Here is a 23,344-nt window from a genome sequence, read left to right as displayed (position 1 = left end):
GCAACTGTGGTGGAATGTGAACATTTCTATTAAGTATATGAATAGATACTATTTTTAGTCATTATTCTATTATGTAAAAATTGCGTCATCATGACTAACTTCCTAGCAGTAATTACTGCAAATGGAGAAAGAAAGAAAATGATGTTAATGGTATTCAAATATTCACCGTAGCTATAGTTTGGAAAATTACTTAGATGGCACAGCAAGCGTAATAGGTATCTCTGACCATATAGGTGATAGAATAGAAGCAAATGTAATTAAATTTATTCTTAAATGCTTTTATAGTATGCGGAAGTGATTCCTGCTATTAGACAGAAGGTTTGGGAGTATATACAAGTTTTTTCATATCTTGTTCTTGTCTGATCAAACTAACGTAAGTTTTCACAAATATTTAGAAGAAAATCAACGGATTGGGTAGCTTATTTTCCTTTGGAATGGGAGTGAATAAATGGTGTTTAATGTTCTAAAGCTTCTGCTATGATATACAGCGAATGGTTCATGATAATCACCGCAATTGTCTAACGAGTTTTATCAGTTAAAAGAAACATTAATTAGGAATGCAGTTTCAAGGATTGAATTGAACTTTCTATTAAAAAAACTGCCTTTGAAATACAATATACGTAAGTCAGACTTGGAAAACATTCTGAGTTTCATGTATCATCAGAAAATGACAATATATTTGTATTTTATTGTTCACTATGAATTTTTCGTGCTATTAGTTTTTCTTTTATTAGAAGCAAAAAAAAAATGAATGAGAGAAAGTTTGTGTTTTGATGGTACCCTGAGAAAAGCTTGACTTTATAAATTCCAGAAATAATGAGGATGTAATTATTCAAAGCCACGGATAGTATTTCAGATTTTTGTATAGAATACTTTTCTATTTGTCTATTTGATGCCTTATTAGCGTCATGTTCTATTTTGATGCCACAAAAAGGGCTGCATTCAAAAGAATGAAAGATGCTTTTTAATGCACCATATACATTTCTCTTAATACTAATTAATGCAACATTTTAAAAACGCAACCTATTTGGTAGCACACACAAGAATAATAAGAAATAAAAAATTGATGACTCTTCGTTCGATGCTATTAGGCAAAAATAACCATTAAGGACCCTAGACAAAAATTATTTTCAGTCTCTCTCCAGTCTCACCGAGTATTTCAGAGTCTTTCAGCGTTTCTGAGAGCGTCTCTCGTAGAAAGACTGGGATCTCTGAAATATGTTGAACTTAGAAAAGTTTAATCATGTCTATCGAGACATCAGTTATTGAGAGATTCGAGTCTCTCGTTCAGAGATTCGGGTCTCTCGCTCAGAGACTGGATACGAAATGAGGATCTCTTTATGAGCGACTCGAGTCTCTCCTTCAGAGATGCTAAACAGTTTTTTTGACAGTCTCTTGACAGTCTCTCTCAGCGACACCAGTGAGACTCGATTTAGAGACGGAGACTCGAGTCTCGCTATCAGAGACTCTGAGAGACTGAACATTTTTATCTCGAGGCACATTCCAGAATTACCCAAGGTATTGGTAAGGTGTGATTTAAACATGCACTTGATGTGCAAAATCGTGTAAACACTTTTTACACGTTTAAAACGTGTTAATTATTAATACGCGAAAAGTGTGTAAATTGAACACATTTAATGCGTGTATTTTGAATAGACGAAATATAAATTATAAAGCAAAAAACTACGTCTGGGATAAAAATAGAAAAATAAAGATATAATATTCCTGGAAAGACTGCGAATGACATAGATTGGATTTATATGTATTCAGTAATCCCATATTCTGCGAGTTTGAGCCCTGTCGATAACTTATTACTTTTTAATAATCTTTTCTATATCTTTCATACCTTCATTGGAATTCGATTTTGTAATTTTCTTTCATCCAAAGAAAGCGTAGGTAAACGGAATTTAAAAACTGATTCCTGAAGTTAATAGTTATTATTGAAACCAGTTGTAGGCATTATGTCGAAACATATAGACTGAAAGATCCCTATCGAAGACAATTTATTATCATAACTTCCTATATGTGTACATAAATTGTTTCAGAGTTGTTGAACCACTGGGTAGTAGACGACCATGGAAAAAGCATAAAACTCCATCTTTGTACAACAATAGTTATTGTAGGTACTGTATGATCACGCTAGTAGTAAATATTTACCTTGATGATATACCTGTGGGTTTTATTAATCAAAATTTCGAAATTTTGATAAAATCGGCAAGCTTTTGTGTTAGAAACATTCTTGTTTGACGAATATAATTAAAAAGCTTTTATCAAAAAATAATACCTACATGGTTATAAACTTATAAAAATTGGTTTTTTGATTTAGCTGGGGCTTCCTAATACCGTCCAAAAAGGATTTTGATTGCAATTGACAATTCCTTAACCATTCAAACTCGGAAAGCGTAACCCACTGTACTTATAATGATTTTCTATACAGCAGGGACACTCATTTGATTTAATGTAAAATGCCGGCGTTTTTGCAGGCGGTCATAAATCAACCTTATGTATCTATGTTGAACAGCTATATACGAAGATGGTTGAAGTGACCCTACTGTACAGAATATTTTTTATACCGTCCTTTAGGGGTTATTTTAGTAACTTTTTTCCTGCACCCCTTCGTCTGTATCCTTTTTCTACCTTTCGATTTATCATAGGCATGTTTGTAGAATAAACTTAAAATATGATTTCTTTTTCTTTTGACTGTCCCCATCGAGGGGAAGCTTTTCCCACCTTCTTCTACTTCCTTCACTTCCTTTAAAGCTAACTCGTTTTTTATCCTTTTATTTTAATGATAGTCGACATTAGCAAGATAATAGAATGGCTTTTCTTGAGCCCACCAAATTTATTGATTCCGTACTTCGCCTTCCTAAATTGACTCGGCGTGGTTAAAATCCTTCATGCTGCGCTGCATCGATGCTGTTTCATCATCGCCATTCGCTTTGTTCTCACATTGGAAAATAAATAAGGAAGTTGCTTAAAGGATACAACAATCCATTAAATAACTTTTCGCGCTGCTGCTGCTGCTGTTGTTGTTGAAGACGTTGCCGTTATGAACATCGCACAATGCCGGAAGTTTTTTCGCGCTTTAGCTATAGGAACGGCGGCTCAGGTCACCGTTGGAAACTTCTCGGACGGATTTACATACGACCAACCGACCGTACGTAAAACGTATCTTTCGATAGCTCGCAGCAAATCCACAATTCCACCACAAACATACAAGGGAAAGTGGTTTTGCAAGTCCGCGTTTAGCTGTTTGTAGTAGGATCACCTTGACACAGTCTATGTAGATGGAAAAGTAAAGTAAAGATCTTTCAGTATACGAAGTTTCTTCGGTGTATCCTGTCGTCGGTTGTTCATAGAACCAATGGACTGTTTTGTTTCTCACGATCAGTATCAATCATTGCGATATTGCAATTCGTATCGATCTTAATTCGTGTTTGCGGATCGGTATCATTTTCCTTTTTAAGTGACGGTCGCTTCCTCTTGTAGGAAAATAAATCAGAAGTTTAATAAATAGTAATCAGACAGTGATTTTGGTAATTTTGGTTGATCGCAGACCGTTGTGCCTTCCAATTAACTGGAATAATTTTGCGTGCAAGCGTACAAGTGAAAGGTAGGAATGCGCTAAACGGTTTCTGGTCTCAGTTGTCTTAAGTATATCGTCAGTAAGGCGAAAATATTTATGATCTTTTTGATAAGACACGTTTGAAGAAGTCCATTCTTTGGAACTTGATGGTAGATATTCTCTAAGCACTTTCTAGGTTTAGTCTTACAATACTTTGCATGCATTAATACTTATTGTATCTGTCGTATTGACAGAATTGCCGGGCTTACCATTTTCTTTAGAAATAAAACTGGTGGCCAAGTGCGAATTTCAGTTTTTTTTTTGAGCAACAATTAGAAACAAGATTTTATTTTCTGATAACCAGACTTTTAAAATGATTCTTTCACGAACTAAACGAAATTCTGGAAAACGAAACATTTTTATGGTGCCATTCTGGTGAAGGTGGTTTTATCTATTGTATTTTTGAATAGTATCTTTACATTGCTTCCATTCCGTTATCAAGGAGTTTTACGATTAGTCCCAGGGGTGATTCGTCCCGGGCGGAAGTGAACCCATTATATCTAATTGTACATACTTTGTTATCTTATATTGAAAACTATTTCTATTCTTGGAAGAATGTGTAATCAGCAACAGTTGTCTTTAACGGTACCCAAAAGAATTTTGGCACTTTACCTGAGACAGTTTACTACAAATAGATACCTACAGTGTATTTCCTACCTCACCTTAAAAATACATCGATGAACCTCAAACTTACACTATAAAATGTAATGGTATTTCCTAGTTTATTATCAGTAGTTCCTAAAAAGGATATTACCTAATAGATTCATTAGCGCCATTATATGAAGTTATATTAGCAGAAATTTGTTTGTTCATCACTGAAAATCAGTAGAAAAATTTAGATATTTGAACAGTAACAAGGACAACAATTTTAACAAGATTAAAAGGTTGGTTATTCATTATACCTTTATTAAACCAGAAAGCATACCCTGTATTCTTTTTTGTTTGGTTATGGACCCTTAAAACCTGTTCTATTCTACCTTTAAACAGAGAGACAGACAGACAGAGTTAAGAGTCAAATAGTTTCCTTTATTTGGTCAAAAATTCTGTTTCCTCAACGGAAAAGAATCCGTTTTTAGGGTACCGTACGTTCGAATGAAAAACTGAACCCTTACAGGATCACTCATGTGTCTGTCTGTCCGTCTGTCATAGTCAATTTGCTCCGAATCGGCTGGACGGATTAAGATGAAATTTAATACATCTATGAATTTCTGTGATCCAAACACTGACGCATAACGTAAATAAATTAGTTTTGAATATAGGGGTCATTTTTGGGGGGCCAATACGAAATTTAAAAAAAAAATGTTTTACAGACTGTACCGTGTGACACATCAAATAAAAGGGCTTGTTGTAAGGGCCTCAAATACAATTTTTATAATTTTAAAATAAATAATTTTAATGTTATTTAACAAAATAGATGAAAGTTGAGAATTCCCCCCCGTATCTCCGAAACTACTGAACCTAAAATTTTGAAAAATTATGAAAAAATGTTCTTTACTTATAGACTTCAGGAAAATTAATAAAAAGTTTGTGGTCTGAACATAATGTGGTAAATTCTTCAACAAAACAAAAATGTTTTCTCGACGACAATGTTAAGTTGGTTCTCGGGTTAGGGTTCGGTACGTCCGAAAGAACAACGGAACCCTTATAGAGCCCCTCATGTGTCTGTCTGTCCGTTTTTCCAAATTATTTATTCCTTTGTGTGAACTTTTTTTAATGGATTATCATTTCCGCTTGTGTAAAAGCGATCGACCGTCTAATATTCAAATGAATAATAAGAAAAATTCCGTTAATAACTCGTTAGTTTGGCGTCAAGTTTAATCCAATTAATCTAATTACTAATAGAAATCAGGTCAATAGGATTAATTTTGCTCTTGGTCGTAACTGTTCCGATTCAAAAACTATTTATCTGTACAATTTACGTTACATCTCCTTACATTAGGAGTTCTTCATATACAACATTAATTAATTAAAGCAAATAGTTGATTTACAATTCGCATGTGGAATTAGTGTGGTACGTAGAACGGCCGTAGTGGCAGACTCGGCAATTACCTTGTACTTTTTTAATTGGAATATTTTAAAATGCTGTCAGCGATGCCCACTCTCCGTAAATATAAAAACGAAAGATAATGCACAAAACGAAGTCACACGTAATAAGAGGAACAACGATTACATCCATCTAGCGAACCTCAGCTTATAACCGCTCTATTTACAACATCTGCATTTCAAATTATGGAATAAATTTTCTTCGACCAAACGTGGACTGCCTCTTAACATTTATTTATTCCTGTACATATGTGTGTACATGTACATATATATGTACAACATGGTTAAATACTACAAATTAACAGTAACACCACCAGTTTCAACGAGTGGTTGTTACTAATCCAAAATCTGCTCAGTATGTTCTTGATTTTCTAGTTGAACGGTAAGTTTTAGTACGCAATACATAGTTTGTAGTGGTACAAGTGAAAAAATATTCTCTATGATATCAACCAGTAGGTATTCTATAAAGCAATCCAAAGGGTATGTTACAATCCATTAGATTTAGTCCCAATTAGTATGAGTACATGCCATATTCTTAAACAAAAATATCAGAAGTCGTTTAAAAGTTACAAATTAACACAGGTTTTTATTAAAACACAATTTCTAAAGAATCATACCGGATTCAATTCATAAGTTACCTACTGTAGTATCAGAAAACTAACTTAAAAATCATCTAGACATCGTCAAATATTACTAACTGACATGTTAGTTTTATAATAAAGGATAAGTTGAATGAGTAATGCATGATTTAATCCAAAAGGTATAGCTGAGGTTACATAAATCTATTTGTTATTATATTAAAAGAAGCTAGCTTAAAAACCATTTTGTTTTCATCATATATATTACTAATTGACATGCCACTGTTATAGCGGACATTAGGTTACATTAGTCATTCGTGATATAATCCATTAGGTATAGATATTTGAAATTAGAATTAATAACAAATCCTCATGCTACTATTATAAAACCATCATAAAAATTACTGTTGCTATTGACAAACATTACTATTTAACATGGTAAATGTACAGTAGCATCATATTTTAATAGTCAAACGTGATGTAACACATCATCAGATGTAAGTCAAACTAGATTTAGTAACCAGTTGACAAGCATCATTCGTCAAGTCTTAGTAATTGACATTCCCGTTTTATAAGAGTCGTGAGTATAATTTGATAATCCATCATAGGTAATTAAAATTAGAATTAATAATAAATCCACACGTTAAATGATAAATCATCCTACATCGCTAGACAAAAATTTTCAGTCTCTCTCCAGTCTCCCAGAGTCTTTCAGGGTCTTTGAGAGCGTCTCTCACAGTCTTTCACAGTCTCTCAGTTATTGCCTAGACTCGAACGATAAAATCGTTAACTCAGAGATTCGAGTCTCTCACAGAGAGACTGAATTAATAAAACTGAAAAATTGAGAGACTCGAGTCTCTCCTGGAAAGACTGAAATCTTTGAAATATGTTGCACTTAAAAAATTTTAAGCATGTCTATCGAGACACCGCTTATCGAGAGGTTCTAGTCTCTCGTTCAGAGATTCGAGTCTCTCGTTTAGAGACTGTATGCGAAATGAGGATCTCTCTATGAGCGACTCGAATCTCTCGTTCAGAGACGCTAAACAGTTTTTTTGACAGTCTCTCGACAGTCTCTCTCAGCGACACCAGAGAGACTCGATGACTCTAGTCTCGCTTTCAGAGACTCTGAAAGACTGAACATTTTTATCTCGGGATATCATTGGATATCACTAAATGACATGCCGGTTTTTAAGGGGCTTCTTCTTTAAAGAGCCATACGTAACATAATTAATTAAGTATAATTGAAATTCGAATTAGTCACAAATTTACAAAGTATGCTAATAGAAAAGAGATTCATATTAGAAATCTATATATACTCAGATATTACTAACTGACATGCCAATATTATGAAAGCATCATGTGTACTGCATCATGATTCATGCAAAATATACAGTTTATTACGTATAATTGAAATTAGAATTAGTAATGAATTTTAACACTACTACAGTAGAAGAAAACTTACTCACTACAGATTGTTGCTAATCCTACAGATGGCGCTCACCACGCCATTTGTAGTATTTTCTAAAACGCGCTGTTAAGACAGCAGGTAAAGGTTGGTCTGTGTTCTGTCGGAGCTGCCCGCTACGCGCTGATGAGATCCAAAAAGATCGAAATCGCGACCCGCGTCTGGCAGTTTCGACAGAATACAGACCACTTCGAATTATTTTGTTCGATTATGGTGACGTGCCTATCACGTTGAGGGGAGCTACGCCGGGATTCGTTTCAGCAAGTAGATATCCATATTTTTAAATGGATCTTGCTGGAGCATACGTAATCCTAAAATGTAGCATCGTACTACAGATGGCGCTCACCACGCCATTTGTAGTATTTTCTAAAACGCGCTGTTAAGACAGCAGGTAAAGGTTGGTCTGTGTTCTGTCGGAGCTGCCTGCGACGCGCTGATGAGATCCAAAAAGATCGAAATCGCGATCCGCGTCTGGCAGTTTCGACAGAATACAGACCACTTCGAATTATTTTGTTTGATTAAGGTAACGTGCCTATCACGTTGAGGTTGGCTACGCCGGGATTCGTTTTCAGCAAGTAGATATCCACACAAGTGGACCTTGTTGGAGCATACGTAATCCTAAAATGTAGCATCGTGCTACAGATGGCGTTTACTGCGCCATTTGTAGTATTTTCTAAAACGCACTGTTAAGACAGCAGGTAAAAGTTGGTCTGTGTTCTGTCGGAGTTGTCTGCGACGCGCTGATGAGATCCAAAAAGATCGAAATCGCGATCCGCGTCTGGCAGTTTCGACAGAATACAGACCACTTCGAATTATTTTGTTCAGTCCAAATGCATATGTTACAGATAAAACATATCTGAAAGTAGTATGCACGATGGGTTTTCTCATAATAGCAATTCCCCCTCATTTCCTAATTGAACGTTTCCAGAATCATATACAATAGCTACGTTTTGTTCGTATTCAACGTAATAGATTCGTGTGCATCGTTAATACCATTGCGGAAAACAGTTTTATCATCAGGAAGCTTTCTTATGGAAACTTGTCAAGTGACTGCTACTTAAATGACAAACAGAAAAATTTTCTCGTTGTGGTTTACATTGGAAGCGAAAAAAAGATATGCGGAAATTATCCAAGTGTTTATTGTCTTTCAGAACTGAATACAAATAGCTGTTTAGCTCTTCTTTCTTCTTCAGTTGTATAAATAACTTTTCCGATAAGCATTTTCCCGTTTATTACGGCAACTGTGGTGGAATGTGAAATTAACAATTCCAATGATGAATATTTACCATAGAAATATAACGGTGCCGGAAAATGTTACATTCTACTTTCATTACTATTTTACACTTTCATGTACAGTTTTCTAATGTCAACTCGTCTTGATAACAAATGAAAGTGTCTACTACATATATATATATATATTATAATTTTTCCCGTAAGGAAAGTGTAACAAGTTACAAGTTCAGTGGAAATTAATTTTGGTTGAAGGAAAACCTAAATGCAAATATTTATGAACTTCTCTTTTATTGGTGCGTTTCAAAAAATGCCGCAAACGGCGTAGTAAACGCCATCTGTAGCACGATACTACATTTTAAGGTTACGTATGCTACTACAAGGTCCACTTGTGTGGATATCTACTTGCGGAAAACGAATCCCGGCGTAACCAACCTCAACGTGATAGGCACGTTAGCTTAATGGAATAAAATAATTCGAAGTGGTCTGTATTCTGTCGAAATGCTGATGAGATCCAAAAAGATCGAAATCGCGATCCGCGTCTGGCAGTTCCGATAGAATACAGACCACTTTGAATTATTTTATTCGATTATGGTAACGTGTCTATCACGTTGAGGTTGGCTACGCCGGGATTCGTTTTTCGCAAGTAGATATCCACACAAGTGGACCTTGTTGGAGCATACGTAATCCTAAAATGTAGCATCGTGCTACAGATGGCGTTTACCGCGCCATTTGTGGTATTTTCTAAAACGCGCTGTTAAGACAGCAGGTAAAAGTTTGTCTGTGTTCAGTCGGAGCTGCCTGCGACGCGCTGATGAGATCCAAAAAGATCGAAATCGCGATCCGCGTCTGGCAGTTCGACAGAATACAGACCACTTCGAATTATTTTTTTTCTTTTATTGTTTTATTTTTCATTTTTACGACACCGTAACAGTCCTAAATGCAATCCTGGTGTAATAGTTGTGGTGAAAATGAAATTACGAGACAGTAAAACGAATACCTAATAATTCCTGTTTAATCCTTCGGTAAACAGGATCAACTCTGAACTAATTTAAGCTTAGCTTAGTACCTACACCTGCATAGCAGCTCTGTACGTAGATCAAACGTTAAAACAATTAATTTGTTTCAGATCTGAGCGTGCATTTCTGGAATAATACATTCGACTCCTGCGAACTTTAATTAAATTCTCTCGGAGCGGCATTGTCTTCATTATCACCGCTTCATGAGCCCATAGAAAAAGAACAAGAGAGTAGAAACACGGATCAAGAACAGCACAGCGTGTCCAAAAGGTGCTTGCTGCCGCATGTGCCGACTAGTCTATCTACTCTTCGTTCACTTGTTATTTCCTCCTTCCTTCCTTTCACATTTGCTATCTTACTTACGCGTATTACTTCCTAGTGCTGTGTCTACACGTAATCCGCGAAACACGGTTAATTAACATTGTTTAATTTACACGGCGTGCATTCGTGACGTTTAGGATGCGCTACAGTTGAAGTAATTGATACAGAACTTGCCATTTGTGCTTTTCAACATTGCAAAAGTTTAAATACATCGGAAGAATGGAGACCGAAGAATTAATCAAATTGGTTGATGGAATATACAAGGTAAGATTTTGAATAAAGCGTTTAATTGATTATTAAATGCAATTAATATAAGTTATGAGTTGATTATTTACATTTTTGTTCATAATTTTACTGCTGGCATGTTTGTAGACATGACTTGATATTTGTCTGTTTTAAGATTCTTAGAAGGCTTTTTAAGATTACTTGTCGATTTATTATCAATATAATCACCGATGTAGGGAAAATGTATTGAAAAGTGCAGTTTTCTAATAAAAATTATTTTTGATTTCTTCCGTAGAATTTTTAAAAGTTCCTTATTACATTTTTTCCGATATTGAAACGCTTTTGAAATGTTTTCCTTTTGTTACTTGAAGAATGCTTTTCCGAAGTCATTGATCTCCTTATATGACTAATTAAAGTTAATTACTACAAAGTACAAAAACAAAGGAAGTGATAGTACATTCTTTGCTTAATGTGATTTTGTTTCCATATAGGTGGGTACTTTGGGGCCTTAAAATTTTTAGGGATTTCGAAGTCAAAATCATTTAAAATTGATTGGAAATTTATTAAGGCCATTTAGTTTTTACTTTTCTAGTTATTTGTACAATAGGTATAGATAGTTAGTTCATATAATTACTAAATATTTCGTTGAAAAGATACCATCAGGGAAGATTTGGTAATTAAATATTTTTATCGAAAACGTTTTTCGAGCTCGTTACATAACAGTTTAATTATCTATTAAGTAGATATTTGATCGAAAATTCTGGCGAGTGTAGATACTTATTAGTCACATAAACTCATTATTATACATAGATAACCTAGTAATTAGAGCATTTACTTTTACTTCGCCTTTAATTACCAACGCATGGTAATTGGATTGATCGTTGTCTTAATTCGAACTACAGCACTGATGTTTATTATATTATTTAATTGATGATATGATATTTTAATAAGCTAAATTCATTACAAATGCTTACTGTCATTCTTGTTAATTATTTAATATTTCACAATAAACGTTTACTTAAATTTACTGTCAGTATTTCTGAATGTAATGCGCATGCGCAGAAATTTATGCACAGTCGGTAATTCCTGCGATTAAACTCACTTAATTCCGCAATGTAGAAATAAGTCTTTGGAATTCATGGAATTCCAACAGGTATACACCATTTCGACGGTTACATAATCAAGAAGAAAAACGGGAAATTTCATAATTTTCACCTGTCACCAGGAAAAACAAATAATAAGCATCGATTGAGTAAACAAGCGGAACAAACCAAACTTCAATTATATCACAGTGCAAATATGTAAATCCGACTTTCATTTATCGGATAATCTGTTACGTGCGCCGTGAAATGACGCGTACGCAAAATATTTGATAAATGGTTATAATCGACTTAAAAAAAGAGGAAGCGCTTTGTTATTGTTTGTTCAACCCGTCACGAGGCTCACCGGAGTAGGGACGTGTAGCTTTCTATAATAATTATTTTTTTTTTAAAGCGCCATAAATCAGGCTCAAACGGTTGCTGGTAAAAATTACTTGCTACTTAAGTTACATCAAGTTTTTTATTACTATATATTACGTATTGTAATTTCTTTAATCTTAATTGTAAAAAAATAAAAAAAAAAGACGAGCGTGTATTAGTGTACCCACCTGCACTCGCAAGAAGTGAATCTTCCTTAGATTGTATATTATAGTAGTATATACTGTTTAGTTTTAGTTTAGTTACGCTTAAACCATACAAAACTGCAGAGAGTAATTACAAACCAAAACAAACAGTCACAAACACGTATGTAATACATAGAGTACAGTGGAGGCGCGATCTGCCGACAATTTGTCGAAATGTCAATTTTATTATCGGATTATTGATTGTTACTAGCAGGTTAGCTTCTAAAGCTCGTTAAAATGGCTCCTTTTGGATATATCCACCAGGCGCGTAACGCTGTGACGCGTGACGTTACATTTTTCTGTTTTATACCTTAGTAAATTTCCTTTCCACCGTCGATAAAGAAGTTTCACTTCAATAAAAATGATATTGAACCAAAGAAGCTTTTAGTCAATATGGAAACTCGATCATTATTAGAGATGGGCCGGGTACCGGGTTTGGATTCGGCCGGGTACCAGATAATGACGCCCTCTCATTGAAAATCTGCCAACCAAGAATTAAAATTTAATTTTTTAACGGCTTTTTGAACGGGACTTAAAGTGGTTTGGGACGTTGATGAATTTAATGATTATCCTGTACCCGGCAAAATAATATCCTGTGGATCTCTAGTATCTATTATTGTACTATCACAAAAAAAGTAATGTACACGCCACTGAATATACTCTGTTAATTTAATATTGTTGTTTACAAAAATTTTTGTATTACCTACAGTCGCCTATGGGTTCTCATATAATAAAAGTACAACTTGTTCATTATATTTTTCCTTTCGTTGGTGGATTACGATCTAAACTTGATGTGGTACACCCAAAAAAATGTCATTAATTTTTAATAACCCACAAACTTTCGAGAAAATGGTTTTAATTACCACATAAACATCATACCGACTTCAGTTCTTCATATAAATTATGAATCTTAACATTCCAATGCGCAGCGTTAATGAGACCCTTTCACTTCTTCCTCGTGTTTTTTTTTTTATGATCATGTTCGCTTATATACTCGTACGAATACATAGAAAAATATACGTATGTACAAATGCACGTATGTCTAACCGTGAGCACAATAGGAATTCTTCTTCTATGCCTACGCGTTTATTAGAAATATAATAATTGGCACATTACGCAACGAACTGGCAAGGTTCGTTGAATATTTCAAATTAGTCCTTATTACGTTTTCATCTAATGAGATAAGAATTAATTAAAATATAATTGATGAAATTAGTAATTATTTAATTTGCTTATGTCAGTCCCACGTTCGCAGAAGGGATATAAATACCCCGGAATTTATGAAAAAATTTCCCCTAGCAAAAATATTTATTGTCGCATATATGTATGAAGCTATACTCAGACTAACAGATAAATACGTAGGACAAAGCGGTCAAGCTCTAAATGTAAGAATAAACGAACATGAATGTACCAGTATTTAATTATAATTTAGACGTTTTTATACTTTGTAAAAGAAAGCCAAATTGTAAATGTAAAAAATATAAAAATAACAAAAATAACAAAAATATTATTAACTATTGAGTAGAAGTTACTGTGATAAACACCCATCTAAAAAATTAATTTACGTCTTCTCATAAACGATTTTTATTTTATGATTATTAGAGTGGTAATAACATTTTAGAAGTATCTATCTTCACTTAGATAATGAAATTATAAGTTCGGTTATAGGTCCATACAATAATTTTCGGGGAATTACCGACTGATTACCGTTACAACTTAATACCAAATACGAGTTTTCGGAAAAGCATATGTCAGAGTGGAGCATCACTTCAAACCATAAAACACTTTTATGAATGCTAATAATCGTTTGTTTGTAGTCATTACTTAATATGTACCTACGCAATAATACTACTAATTAGCATATTTATATATACTTACTAGGAAATTATACAAACATACACGTAAAAATCGAAAACGGTAATTCTAAACCTTATCAAAGCTATTGAAATTCAATTTCGTTTATATTATTGATCTGTTATCGAGCATTTTTTTAAAAGGCCATTATCTTTTTAATTGTACCTACACATCTATTTACACTTAAAGTAATTATTCAGTTATTAAATAATTACTGTAAATTCTAACGTATTTACATGAAAAAATTAAGCATTAAATTGCGGAAATAATGGCGTACCTTGTATTTTATTTTATCACTAAATGCCTCATTATGAAGTGGAAATAGATATTAACGGTGATATAGAAATTTGTGGATACCTAGTTAGTGTTAATGTATTGTATACAGTTTATCATTATGCTTAGTGCTGATTATAGGATAGATAGTTATTAATTATTACTGGTAATTAATTTTTACTTTAGATTTATGTAAGTTTTTGTGGCAATAGAAAAGAGAGTGTAGTACTCCACCTGGTGGCCTTTATTTTAAGTAACAGATAACAATTTTACGATTAGAATATTTGTGAAAACATACTGCTGTAACTTCATATGATGAGATCAGACAATATTAAAACTGCAATCTAAGACTGGTAATTTTAAATACTAAGAACTTATTCCATTCTTATTACAAAGTTGTAGGAAAGTTTAAGGACATAGCTTGAGAATACTTTATGCGAATGATGAGGATTCCGTGGATAGAGAAGGTTAGAAATGAAGAGATATCAGAAAGAATAGGAGAACAGAGGACTATGAAAGTCAATTAGAAATAGGCGAGATAGGTTGGTAGGACACCTTCTGAGGCATGAAGATCCAGTCAGAAACATATTAGAGGCAGAAACAGAAGTTAAGAGGAGCAGAGGTAGACCTAGATTAGATTATTGTTCACAAATAGTTAAGGATGTGGGATGTGCGTGTCTAACCAGTCTTAAGACTGACGACCTTATGATAATGATGTTTTGTTTAGTTTACTCCTAAAATAATTTTCAAACAACTTTTCCTGATAGCTCAATAGAAAATAATAAATAGGAACAACTGGTTTATGATTAATTAGTTCCATTTCTAACGTTATTAATCATTTGTTCGCTTAGTTAAAGGTCAGTGGTTCTGTATCAGTTAATAAATTGCTGTCAGGTATTTATCGAAAATTGTAGTAGGTCTTTATGCGTTTTAGTTACAATAATATCACCGATAAACGATAAAATCCAAAACCAGAAGGTTAATTAATATCTTGAGGTAGAAATCAACCAATTACTTATGCATCAGAATCAAGGAGCGGCCAGGAATGCGTTGATTCAATCTGCTTTACAGATCCGGTTCATTATTTATACAAGCATGTACCTATATAAAAAGAAGATTCAGCGCATACTTGACACCTATAGATGACAATAATAGGTAATCTTGCAGTATGTCGCATCTCTGTTGTGGAAAATATTTCACTTTACAGAATGCAAATCTGTTATGTTGTTGTTCGACACATTCTCAGGTACTACAGACATTTTATAGTAGATGTAACAGGAGTTAAAAGGGACACAGGTAGACCTGCATATTAAAATGAGAGTTTTAAATTTAGAATTATTTTAATAATTTAACGTTTTAAAAATAAATANAAATGAACTTTTAGTTTACTTAAATCTTTGTTTGCCATGTTTAGAGGCTATTAATGTATTTAAGAGCGACAGCAATTTGTTACTGGCTGCTAGGTGTAACAAAAAATGTGTTTTTAAAAACAAAAAATAAAATACTTTATTTTTATGTCGAGTACTTTTTTTTTAACCTTTTAGTCGAGAAATACTTTATGTAAAGCCTGAAAAGGTGGCAACCCTAGATACAACTATCAGCCTCTTGTGTTACTTAGTTGCATTTATCAAAGATAAATTTAACATGCCTGTCATTAGAAATGTTTCAAATACTTTAGTACATTAAAAACTAATTAGAATTTATTTGACAAACAGGTTCATAAACCTGAGTACAGTTTAAGAGATGTAGAAATAGTTTAATTAATGAGTAAAAGATTAAATATTCGGTCGTGGATGTCACAGCTTATGTAAGCCAATGGCTGAATTCATTCGCCTCCATTATATCTAACTATTTCATCAACTAAAGACAAATATCTTGGGGACATTCACCTGCACCAAGCTTGTAACTTGTTGTATAGTAGTAAGCAGTTTCTAAAATGTGTGCAACGTATAAGTAATAAATAACAATCTCTCATGCCAAATGTTGATTACATGAACAGTGATCTTTAACTTTTACGAGGGTGGATTGATAAGTTTCCGGCCTGACCAAGAAAAACAAGGTTTTTAAAAATTTTTTTTTTTTATTTCTCAACATAATCTCCTCCCACAGGTAGACCTGCATATTAAAATGAGAGTTTTAAATTTAGAATTATTTTAATAATTTAACGTTTTAAAAATAAATAGCTCTCTTAGAGCATTAAATATTATAAGTTCTTTAGGAATAATTGTCGAAGTAATAACGCCATATTATCCGACGCGTGGACCGTGGATCGGCATTCCACGCGCCCACCGTTATCATGAAAAGTAGTTAGAGAAATCGCTAGAACGCACCTGTCCTCTTTAGGCTTCACCGAACCCGTTGAAAGGAATATAGATTAGCAGTTCACGCGCCGTGTAACAGGTGCTTCAAAGAGTCAATATAAAGGTCATGTTACACGGCGCATGGAGCATGGATCGGCGTTCCACGCGCCCAACGCCACCGTGAAAAGTAGTTAAAGAAACCGCTAGGATTGGCAATCCACGCGGCATGTAACAGGGGCTTTAAAGGATCAATATGAAGGCCCTCTCACGCGGCGCGACGCATGGACGTGGATCGGCGTTCCATGCGCTCCCCGCCGCTGCAGTGAAAGGAAGTCAAAGAAACCGCTAGGACGCACCTATACGCTCCAGGCCGCGCCACACCCGTTACGCGCCGTGTAACAAGGGTTTAATATGATGCACTGAGCTGATTCATTTATTTACTAAGTAGATTTATTTTAGTCGTAAAGCTCATTTATTCGCAATACGCTGATAATGAGCTTTTAATGATCAGTTATTCTGAATCTTTTCTGTTGTTAAAGTAAATAAATTTGTAGTAGGTATCTTGCCAGAAGGGAATTTTGAGTAGGTCTTCCTTAGCATAACCTTTGTTATTGAGTTAAATCGTCGAATATATATGTATGAGGACGTTATCAAGTTATTTGTGATTCCGCCTAAGTAGGGAAAGCTTGAATTTTTGCCAGTCTTTCCAATAAAATTTTCGCCTGGGGAAATGCCTCATTTGTAATTCTTCAGGTCGACAAAGTCGTTAGCATATTTAATAAAAGATCTAAATGAAAGCTAAGACAATTTTCATGAAAGCAACGCTCAAGGGGGATTTAATAATAAAGTTTTATATACTNGATTTTCCTGCTTTTCCATTTTTACGAAAACCACAGAGGCGTCTTGTTCAGCGTGCTGTCAAACCTACACTAGCAAGGAGATCGGGCTGAAACTATAGCTACAAGCTATCCAAGGATGGTACTATAGAATGTCACCTCAAGGTAGGCCTAGTGGCGTCATCTCTTGGTTAGGCCGGAAACTTATCAATCCACCCTCGTAGAGTTATTTTCTACCAAACCAGACAAAACGGTTTATTCCAACTACATTTTTTTTCGTCTTTTACTTCTAGCGTAACAATTAGCAATGATATAACACAAAAAGTCAATTGTTCTCCATCTCTAATTACTTTTAGAGTCCATCAAAAAGCTTTTGGATTATTTCATTCTTTAAATGAACGCATTATTTCAATTTTAACGCCTAACACAATCGCCTAGTTAGATTTTCAACATTAGAGAATAATACACATACGTAAAAATAACTGATGGTTATTGTTTCATCTTCTCCATTTTCCTAAAGTTATTTGGGTCATTTAATTAAAACGTTTTCGTGTGGATAGGCACTTATTATTCTAAAACCGAATGAGTTTGAGATGTTCAATAAATGTAAAGTAGGAAAATTAATTTCGTTATTAAAAAGCTTCCTCACAATCGTGAACTAAAATGTGGTAGGTAAAGGTAATAACTTTTTTGAATAGAACGCCACCGGCAATTGTTGATGAATTGGATTGAGAAACACTTTCACGTAAGACCGTTTTGTACCGCGCAGATTTCGTCGGTTTTTGCAGCAACGTTAATAATAAACACGCTATTCGAAATAGCAAAGGTGTTGCTTGCAACTACAATATTTGATGATTAGATATACCGTTAGATCTCGCAATTGGCACGCGTTTCTTCTTAACGCATATCGCAGTTACATAAAAATCAGGTACCTACTTTCTAATCGATTTTAATCGTAAAATCAAATCAGGTTCAACAATCAGTACATGAACACTTTTTTTTTGGCTTATTGGTAATAAGTAGGTTTTTATTTACATTCAATTTCCTTTAGACAGGTATCAAACTTACAAGGAGCTCATAGATAACGTTAATCCAAGGCGAAACGAATTTTTTTTTACTACAAGTCAATTTTTGACAGCTGCTTTTCTTACAAGTTTTCTGCAATTTGGACGAAGTAATCTGCCAGAAACGCTCGGATTTGTGGAAGAACAAAAATTGGCTTTTGTACCATGATAACGCCCCTGCTCACACATCGTTGTATGTGTGCGAATTTTTGACCTTAAACAACACACTAATAATGCCGCAGTCACCGTATTCCCCAGATTTGGCGTTTTTTCTTGTTCCCGAAACTGAAGAGGCCCGTGAAAGGAAGACGCTACGCTACGATTGAGGAGATTGAGACGATATTGAAGGAGGGGCCGAACAAAATCACAAAAAATGATTTTCTGAAGTGCTTCGAGGATTGGAAAAAACGTTGGAACAAGTGTATAATATCTGGTGAGGATTACGTAGAAGGGACAAAATAATAAATAATTTTTGAAAAACACAAAATTCGCGATACTTTTTGAACAGATCTCGTATAGAAAAAGTAACAAATAAAACCTAATAACTGATTTAGGCCACTGATAAATTCAATTCGTCCATCAATTCCATATTTTTTATTCTTGTTAATATTACCTTCCAACGTTTTAAATTAAGAGTACTTAAACACCTTACATTACCAGAACAATTGTAAGTGCCGTTTTACATGGACGCGTACAGACGGAAAGGTATGATTAAGGCTCAAGACGTCGAACACAGCGGCGCATAAATATTGACGTTCGTTTTAGTTAATATTACTTGTATAATTACCTACTTAACCCTGGACAAAATTTTCAGGCTCTCTCCAGTGTCTCACAGTCTTTCATAGTCTTTCAGCGTCTCTGAGAGCGTCTCTCACAGTCTTTCACAATCTCTCAGTTTCTGTATGAGAGACTCGAACGATAAAATTTTTAATTCAGAGATTCGAGTCTCTCACAGAGAGACTGAATGAATAAAACTGAAAAATTGAGAGACTTGAGTCTCTCGTAAAGAGACTGGGATCTCTGAAACAAATTTTAACCATGTCTATCGAGACACCACTTATTGAGAGATTCGAGTATCGCGTTCAGAGATTCGAGTCTCTCGTTCAGAGACTGGATACGAAATGAGGATCTCTCTATAAAAAACTCGAGTCTCTCGTTCAGAGACGCTAAACAGTTTTTTTAATAGTCTCTCGACAGTCTCTCTCAGCGACATCAGAGAGACGGACACTCGAGTCTCGCTTTGAAAGACTAACAGATTATCCCGGGAAGATAAGAAATAGTAAATTTTTGCTCTGTATGTCAGTGAAGAAGAGCAACTGATTTTAGTAAACTTTAAGCTTTTTCGCCGTATCATTCCTTCGATAATAAAGAAGCTTTAGCGAAGTTTTAAAAATTCGTGTGTTCCTATGGACGAACCGCCGCTGGTTTATCTAATAAACACTAATGTTCGATTTATTAATTAGCGACTTGTTGTTGCGGCTTTTTCTGGGCGTGAACTTAGCACGCGTGTTAATTATATTATCATCATTATTGTTAGTTGAGTCCAATTGTGGTCGGTGACTTGGCGAAATAATCTACGTTCGTGTAGTATAGGTGCTTACTTATGTAAGCGGTTCAAAACTTTGCTGAAAAAAATGTAACCGCAGACAGTAACATAACCACGAAGCCAAGTTAGACCAATTCCACTGTGGTTTGTCAGTCGGTCAATTTTGGAGCGGAAAGTTGATGGAAAGGTGACCGAGGAGCGGCCGGCGTGGCTTGGTGTGTCGTTCAGGTAGAAACAGTTAGAGATACAGCGTGTGACATAATGATCACTGTTATTTCTTGTAAACACATGCAAACGGTGATAATCAATATTAATCACGAGATTGGATAACGGAAAGAACAACTGAGTTACGTAGCGGTTGTAGTACTTATTAAGTGGAGAAGGAATGTAACGAATTTCATGAATACTTACAACACTTGAAATAGGTACATATGTCTACAGAGAGTTCAGAAATGACAGAATCTGATAATATTTTAATGACTAAATTCGAAGGTCTAGTCAGAGACATATAAGAGGCAGAAGCAGGAGTTAGGAGGGGTAGAGGTAGACCTAGGTTAGATTACTGTTTACAAATAGTTAAGGATGTGGGTTGTTCTAGACCAGTCTTAGGACTGACGACCTTATGATGATGAAACAATTCTAATTTCTGTAATCTTAAAGCAACGTAGAGAAGTAAATATTAGGATGAGAGCCAGGGCAGGGATGCACACTGAAAGCACTACCTTTTAATCTATACATAGAAGACACCATCAACATCATTAAAGACACTACAACTGTAGGGACAGATACAGGGGCAAGAGATTAGTATGCTTAGATTTCCAGATGATATAGCAGTATTAGCATCTAACAAGGAGGAGTTAGAGATAGCTTTAAATAAAATGAAAGCGGTATTGACAAGACGGTATTATATGAAAATAAATAAAAGTAAAACAAAGATACTGGTATGCAAAGAAAGAAAACGTAAAGAAAGAGAGGATATAAAGATAGGAAACGGAAAACTATAGAGGTAGACTTAGATTAGATTACTGTTGGCAAATAGCTAAGTATGTGGGTTGTTCTAGTTTTAGGGAAATGCGAAGTTTAGCTCAGGATAGGAAAGAGTGGACGTACGTGTCCAACCAGTCTTAGGACTGACGACCTTATGATGATGAAATTCGTCACGAATATACTGAAACAATGCTAGTTTCTGTAATCTTAAAGCAACCTAGAGAAGTAAATATTAGGAAGAAAGTCAGGCAGGGATGCACTCTGAAAGCGCTACTTTTTAATCTATACATTGAAGACACTATCAACCTCATTAAAGACAGTACAACTGTAGGGATAGATATACTGAGGCAAATGATCAGTATACTTATATTTGCAGATGATATAGCAGTATTAGCATCTAGGAACGAGGGGTTAGAGATAGGTTTAAATAAACTGGAAGCGGTATTGACAAAACAGTATTTTATGAAAATAAATAAAAGTAAAACAAAAATACTGGTATGCAAAGAAACAAAAAGTAGGGAAAGAGAGGATATAAAGATAGAAAACTGAAAACTATAGAGGTAGACCTAGAGTAGATTACTGTTCGCAAATAGTTAAGGATTTGGATTGTTCTAGTTTTGGAGAAAGGCGAAAATTAGCTCAGGATAGGAAAGAGTGCAGGTGCGTGTCCAACCAGCCTTAGGACTTAAAGTATATCAATATTTTGATCAATCTTACTATTAATAATTTTGATGAACTCCTAATAAATTATTAGCGATGAGCAAAAAGACACCAAGACTGTTTCAGCTCGATTTTAATTTTGCTAATATAAAGACAGTCTTGCTCTTACATTTTCTCATTTTCGTAAGACGAAAACCAAGACCAATTTTGCTAGTCACTATTAATTATTGATAAGTATTATAAGCTGTTATTTGTTGAAACTTATTTTAAATTAGTCGCTTTCTTTCTAGGTATAAAAATTCAAGCATGGCTGAGAAAATTTAAGATTATTTATTAATGCCTCTTTTACCAAAATATTTAATCGAGGCAAATGCTACCTGCCTGCTAAAAAATACGTAAGTAGGTATCAATTTCAAAACTTTTTATTTCTTCTTTCTTCTGTGGTTTACTAATAAAAAGTTAAATTTTCCAAGAAGGAGGCCTTATAAAAGATACACATGAAGGGGAATTTTGAGTAGGTCTTCCTTAGCATAACCTTTGTTATTGAGTTAAATCGTCGAATATATATGTATGAGGACGTTATCAAGTTATTTGTGATTCCGCCTAAGTAGGGAAAGCTTGAATTTTTGCCAGTCTTTCCAATAAAATTTTCGCCTGGGGAAATGCCTCATTTGTAATTCTTCAGGTCGACAAAGTCGTTAGCATATTTAATAAAAGATCTAAATGAAAGCTAAGACAATTTTCATGAAAGCAACGCTCAAGGGGGATTTAATAATAAAGTTTTATATACTTAAGTATTTTCTAAAACGCGCTGTTAAGACAGCAGGTAAAAGTTGGTCTGTGTTCTGTCGGAGCTGGNCTGTGGTTTACTAATAAAAAGTTAAATTTTCCAAGAAGGAGGCCTTATAAAAGATACACATGAAGAGAATAGCCCGAGGCTGTAAACTGGAGTAAAGTAATATGGAAAGTTAAAATATGTCATATGAATTTGTCGTTTGGAACATGCCCGAGGTTTAAAGCAATAAATTCCTTTGAAACACTGTCTCTTTAATGCTGTGCGTTCCGTTCGAAATGATAAACGCGTTTCTGTAACTTCTTCGGTAACTAAGTAAGTGCCTGACAGGAAGAAAAGTGATAAAGACAGTTTTGTTAATCGCAGGGAGAAAACGGAATAAGTCAATTAATAATGAACTTCAGTTGACAATAGTTATTATCATTCGACCCCTTTTAAACAGATTTTACTTGACAGGCAGAAAATCCTGCCGAAAGTTATTTTGCATTAGGTACTAATTATTTCTAAAAATAGATTGAAGGAACAACGGAACCCTTATGAAAAACTAGTTGAGTTAGCATATATGCCTTATAAGATCATTCACATTTACGTTTGTTGCAATCATTTTTCTTCCATCATAAAATTTGAATCTGTTCCCTATCTACCCATATTGGTTCATTTTATTTTTAAGATACCCTTAAGGAGGATAAGTTATAAAAAACCTTTAAAGGGTTATACGAGGGTGGATTGATAAGTTTCCGGCCTAACCAAGAGATGACGCCACTAGGCCTACCTTGAGGTGACATTCTATAGTACCATCCTTGGATAGCTTGTAGCTATAGTTTCAGCCCGATCTCCTTGCTAGTGTAGGTTTGACAGCACG

General features: G+C 34.6%; 1 protein-coding gene across 1 annotated transcript in view; it reads left to right on the top strand.

The window, feature by feature from the left end:
- Positions 1 to 3,317: 3,317 nt before the first annotated feature.
- The window catches only part of LOC108732432 (probable serine/threonine-protein kinase DDB_G0282963), an 80,482-nt gene continuing 60,455 nt past the window's right edge, over positions 3,318 to 23,344 (top strand). The window contains exons 1-2 of the mRNA XM_025981015.1: positions 3,318 to 3,613; positions 10,071 to 10,545. Coding sequence (XP_025836800.1) covers positions 10,501 to 10,545 — 45 coding nt within the window. The 5' untranslated portion in view covers positions 3,318 to 3,613; positions 10,071 to 10,500. The remainder of the gene's footprint in view (positions 3,614 to 10,070; positions 10,546 to 23,344) is intronic.

This window comes from Agrilus planipennis, unplaced genomic scaffold (assembly GCF_000699045.2).
Source record: "Agrilus planipennis isolate EAB-ADULT unplaced genomic scaffold, Apla_2.0 scaffold10, whole genome shotgun sequence".
Classification (NCBI taxonomy): domain Eukaryota; kingdom Metazoa; phylum Arthropoda; class Insecta; order Coleoptera; family Buprestidae; genus Agrilus; species Agrilus planipennis.
The sequence above is the reverse complement of the archived record's forward strand: the minus strand, read 5'-3'. Positions and strand labels throughout refer to the sequence as shown.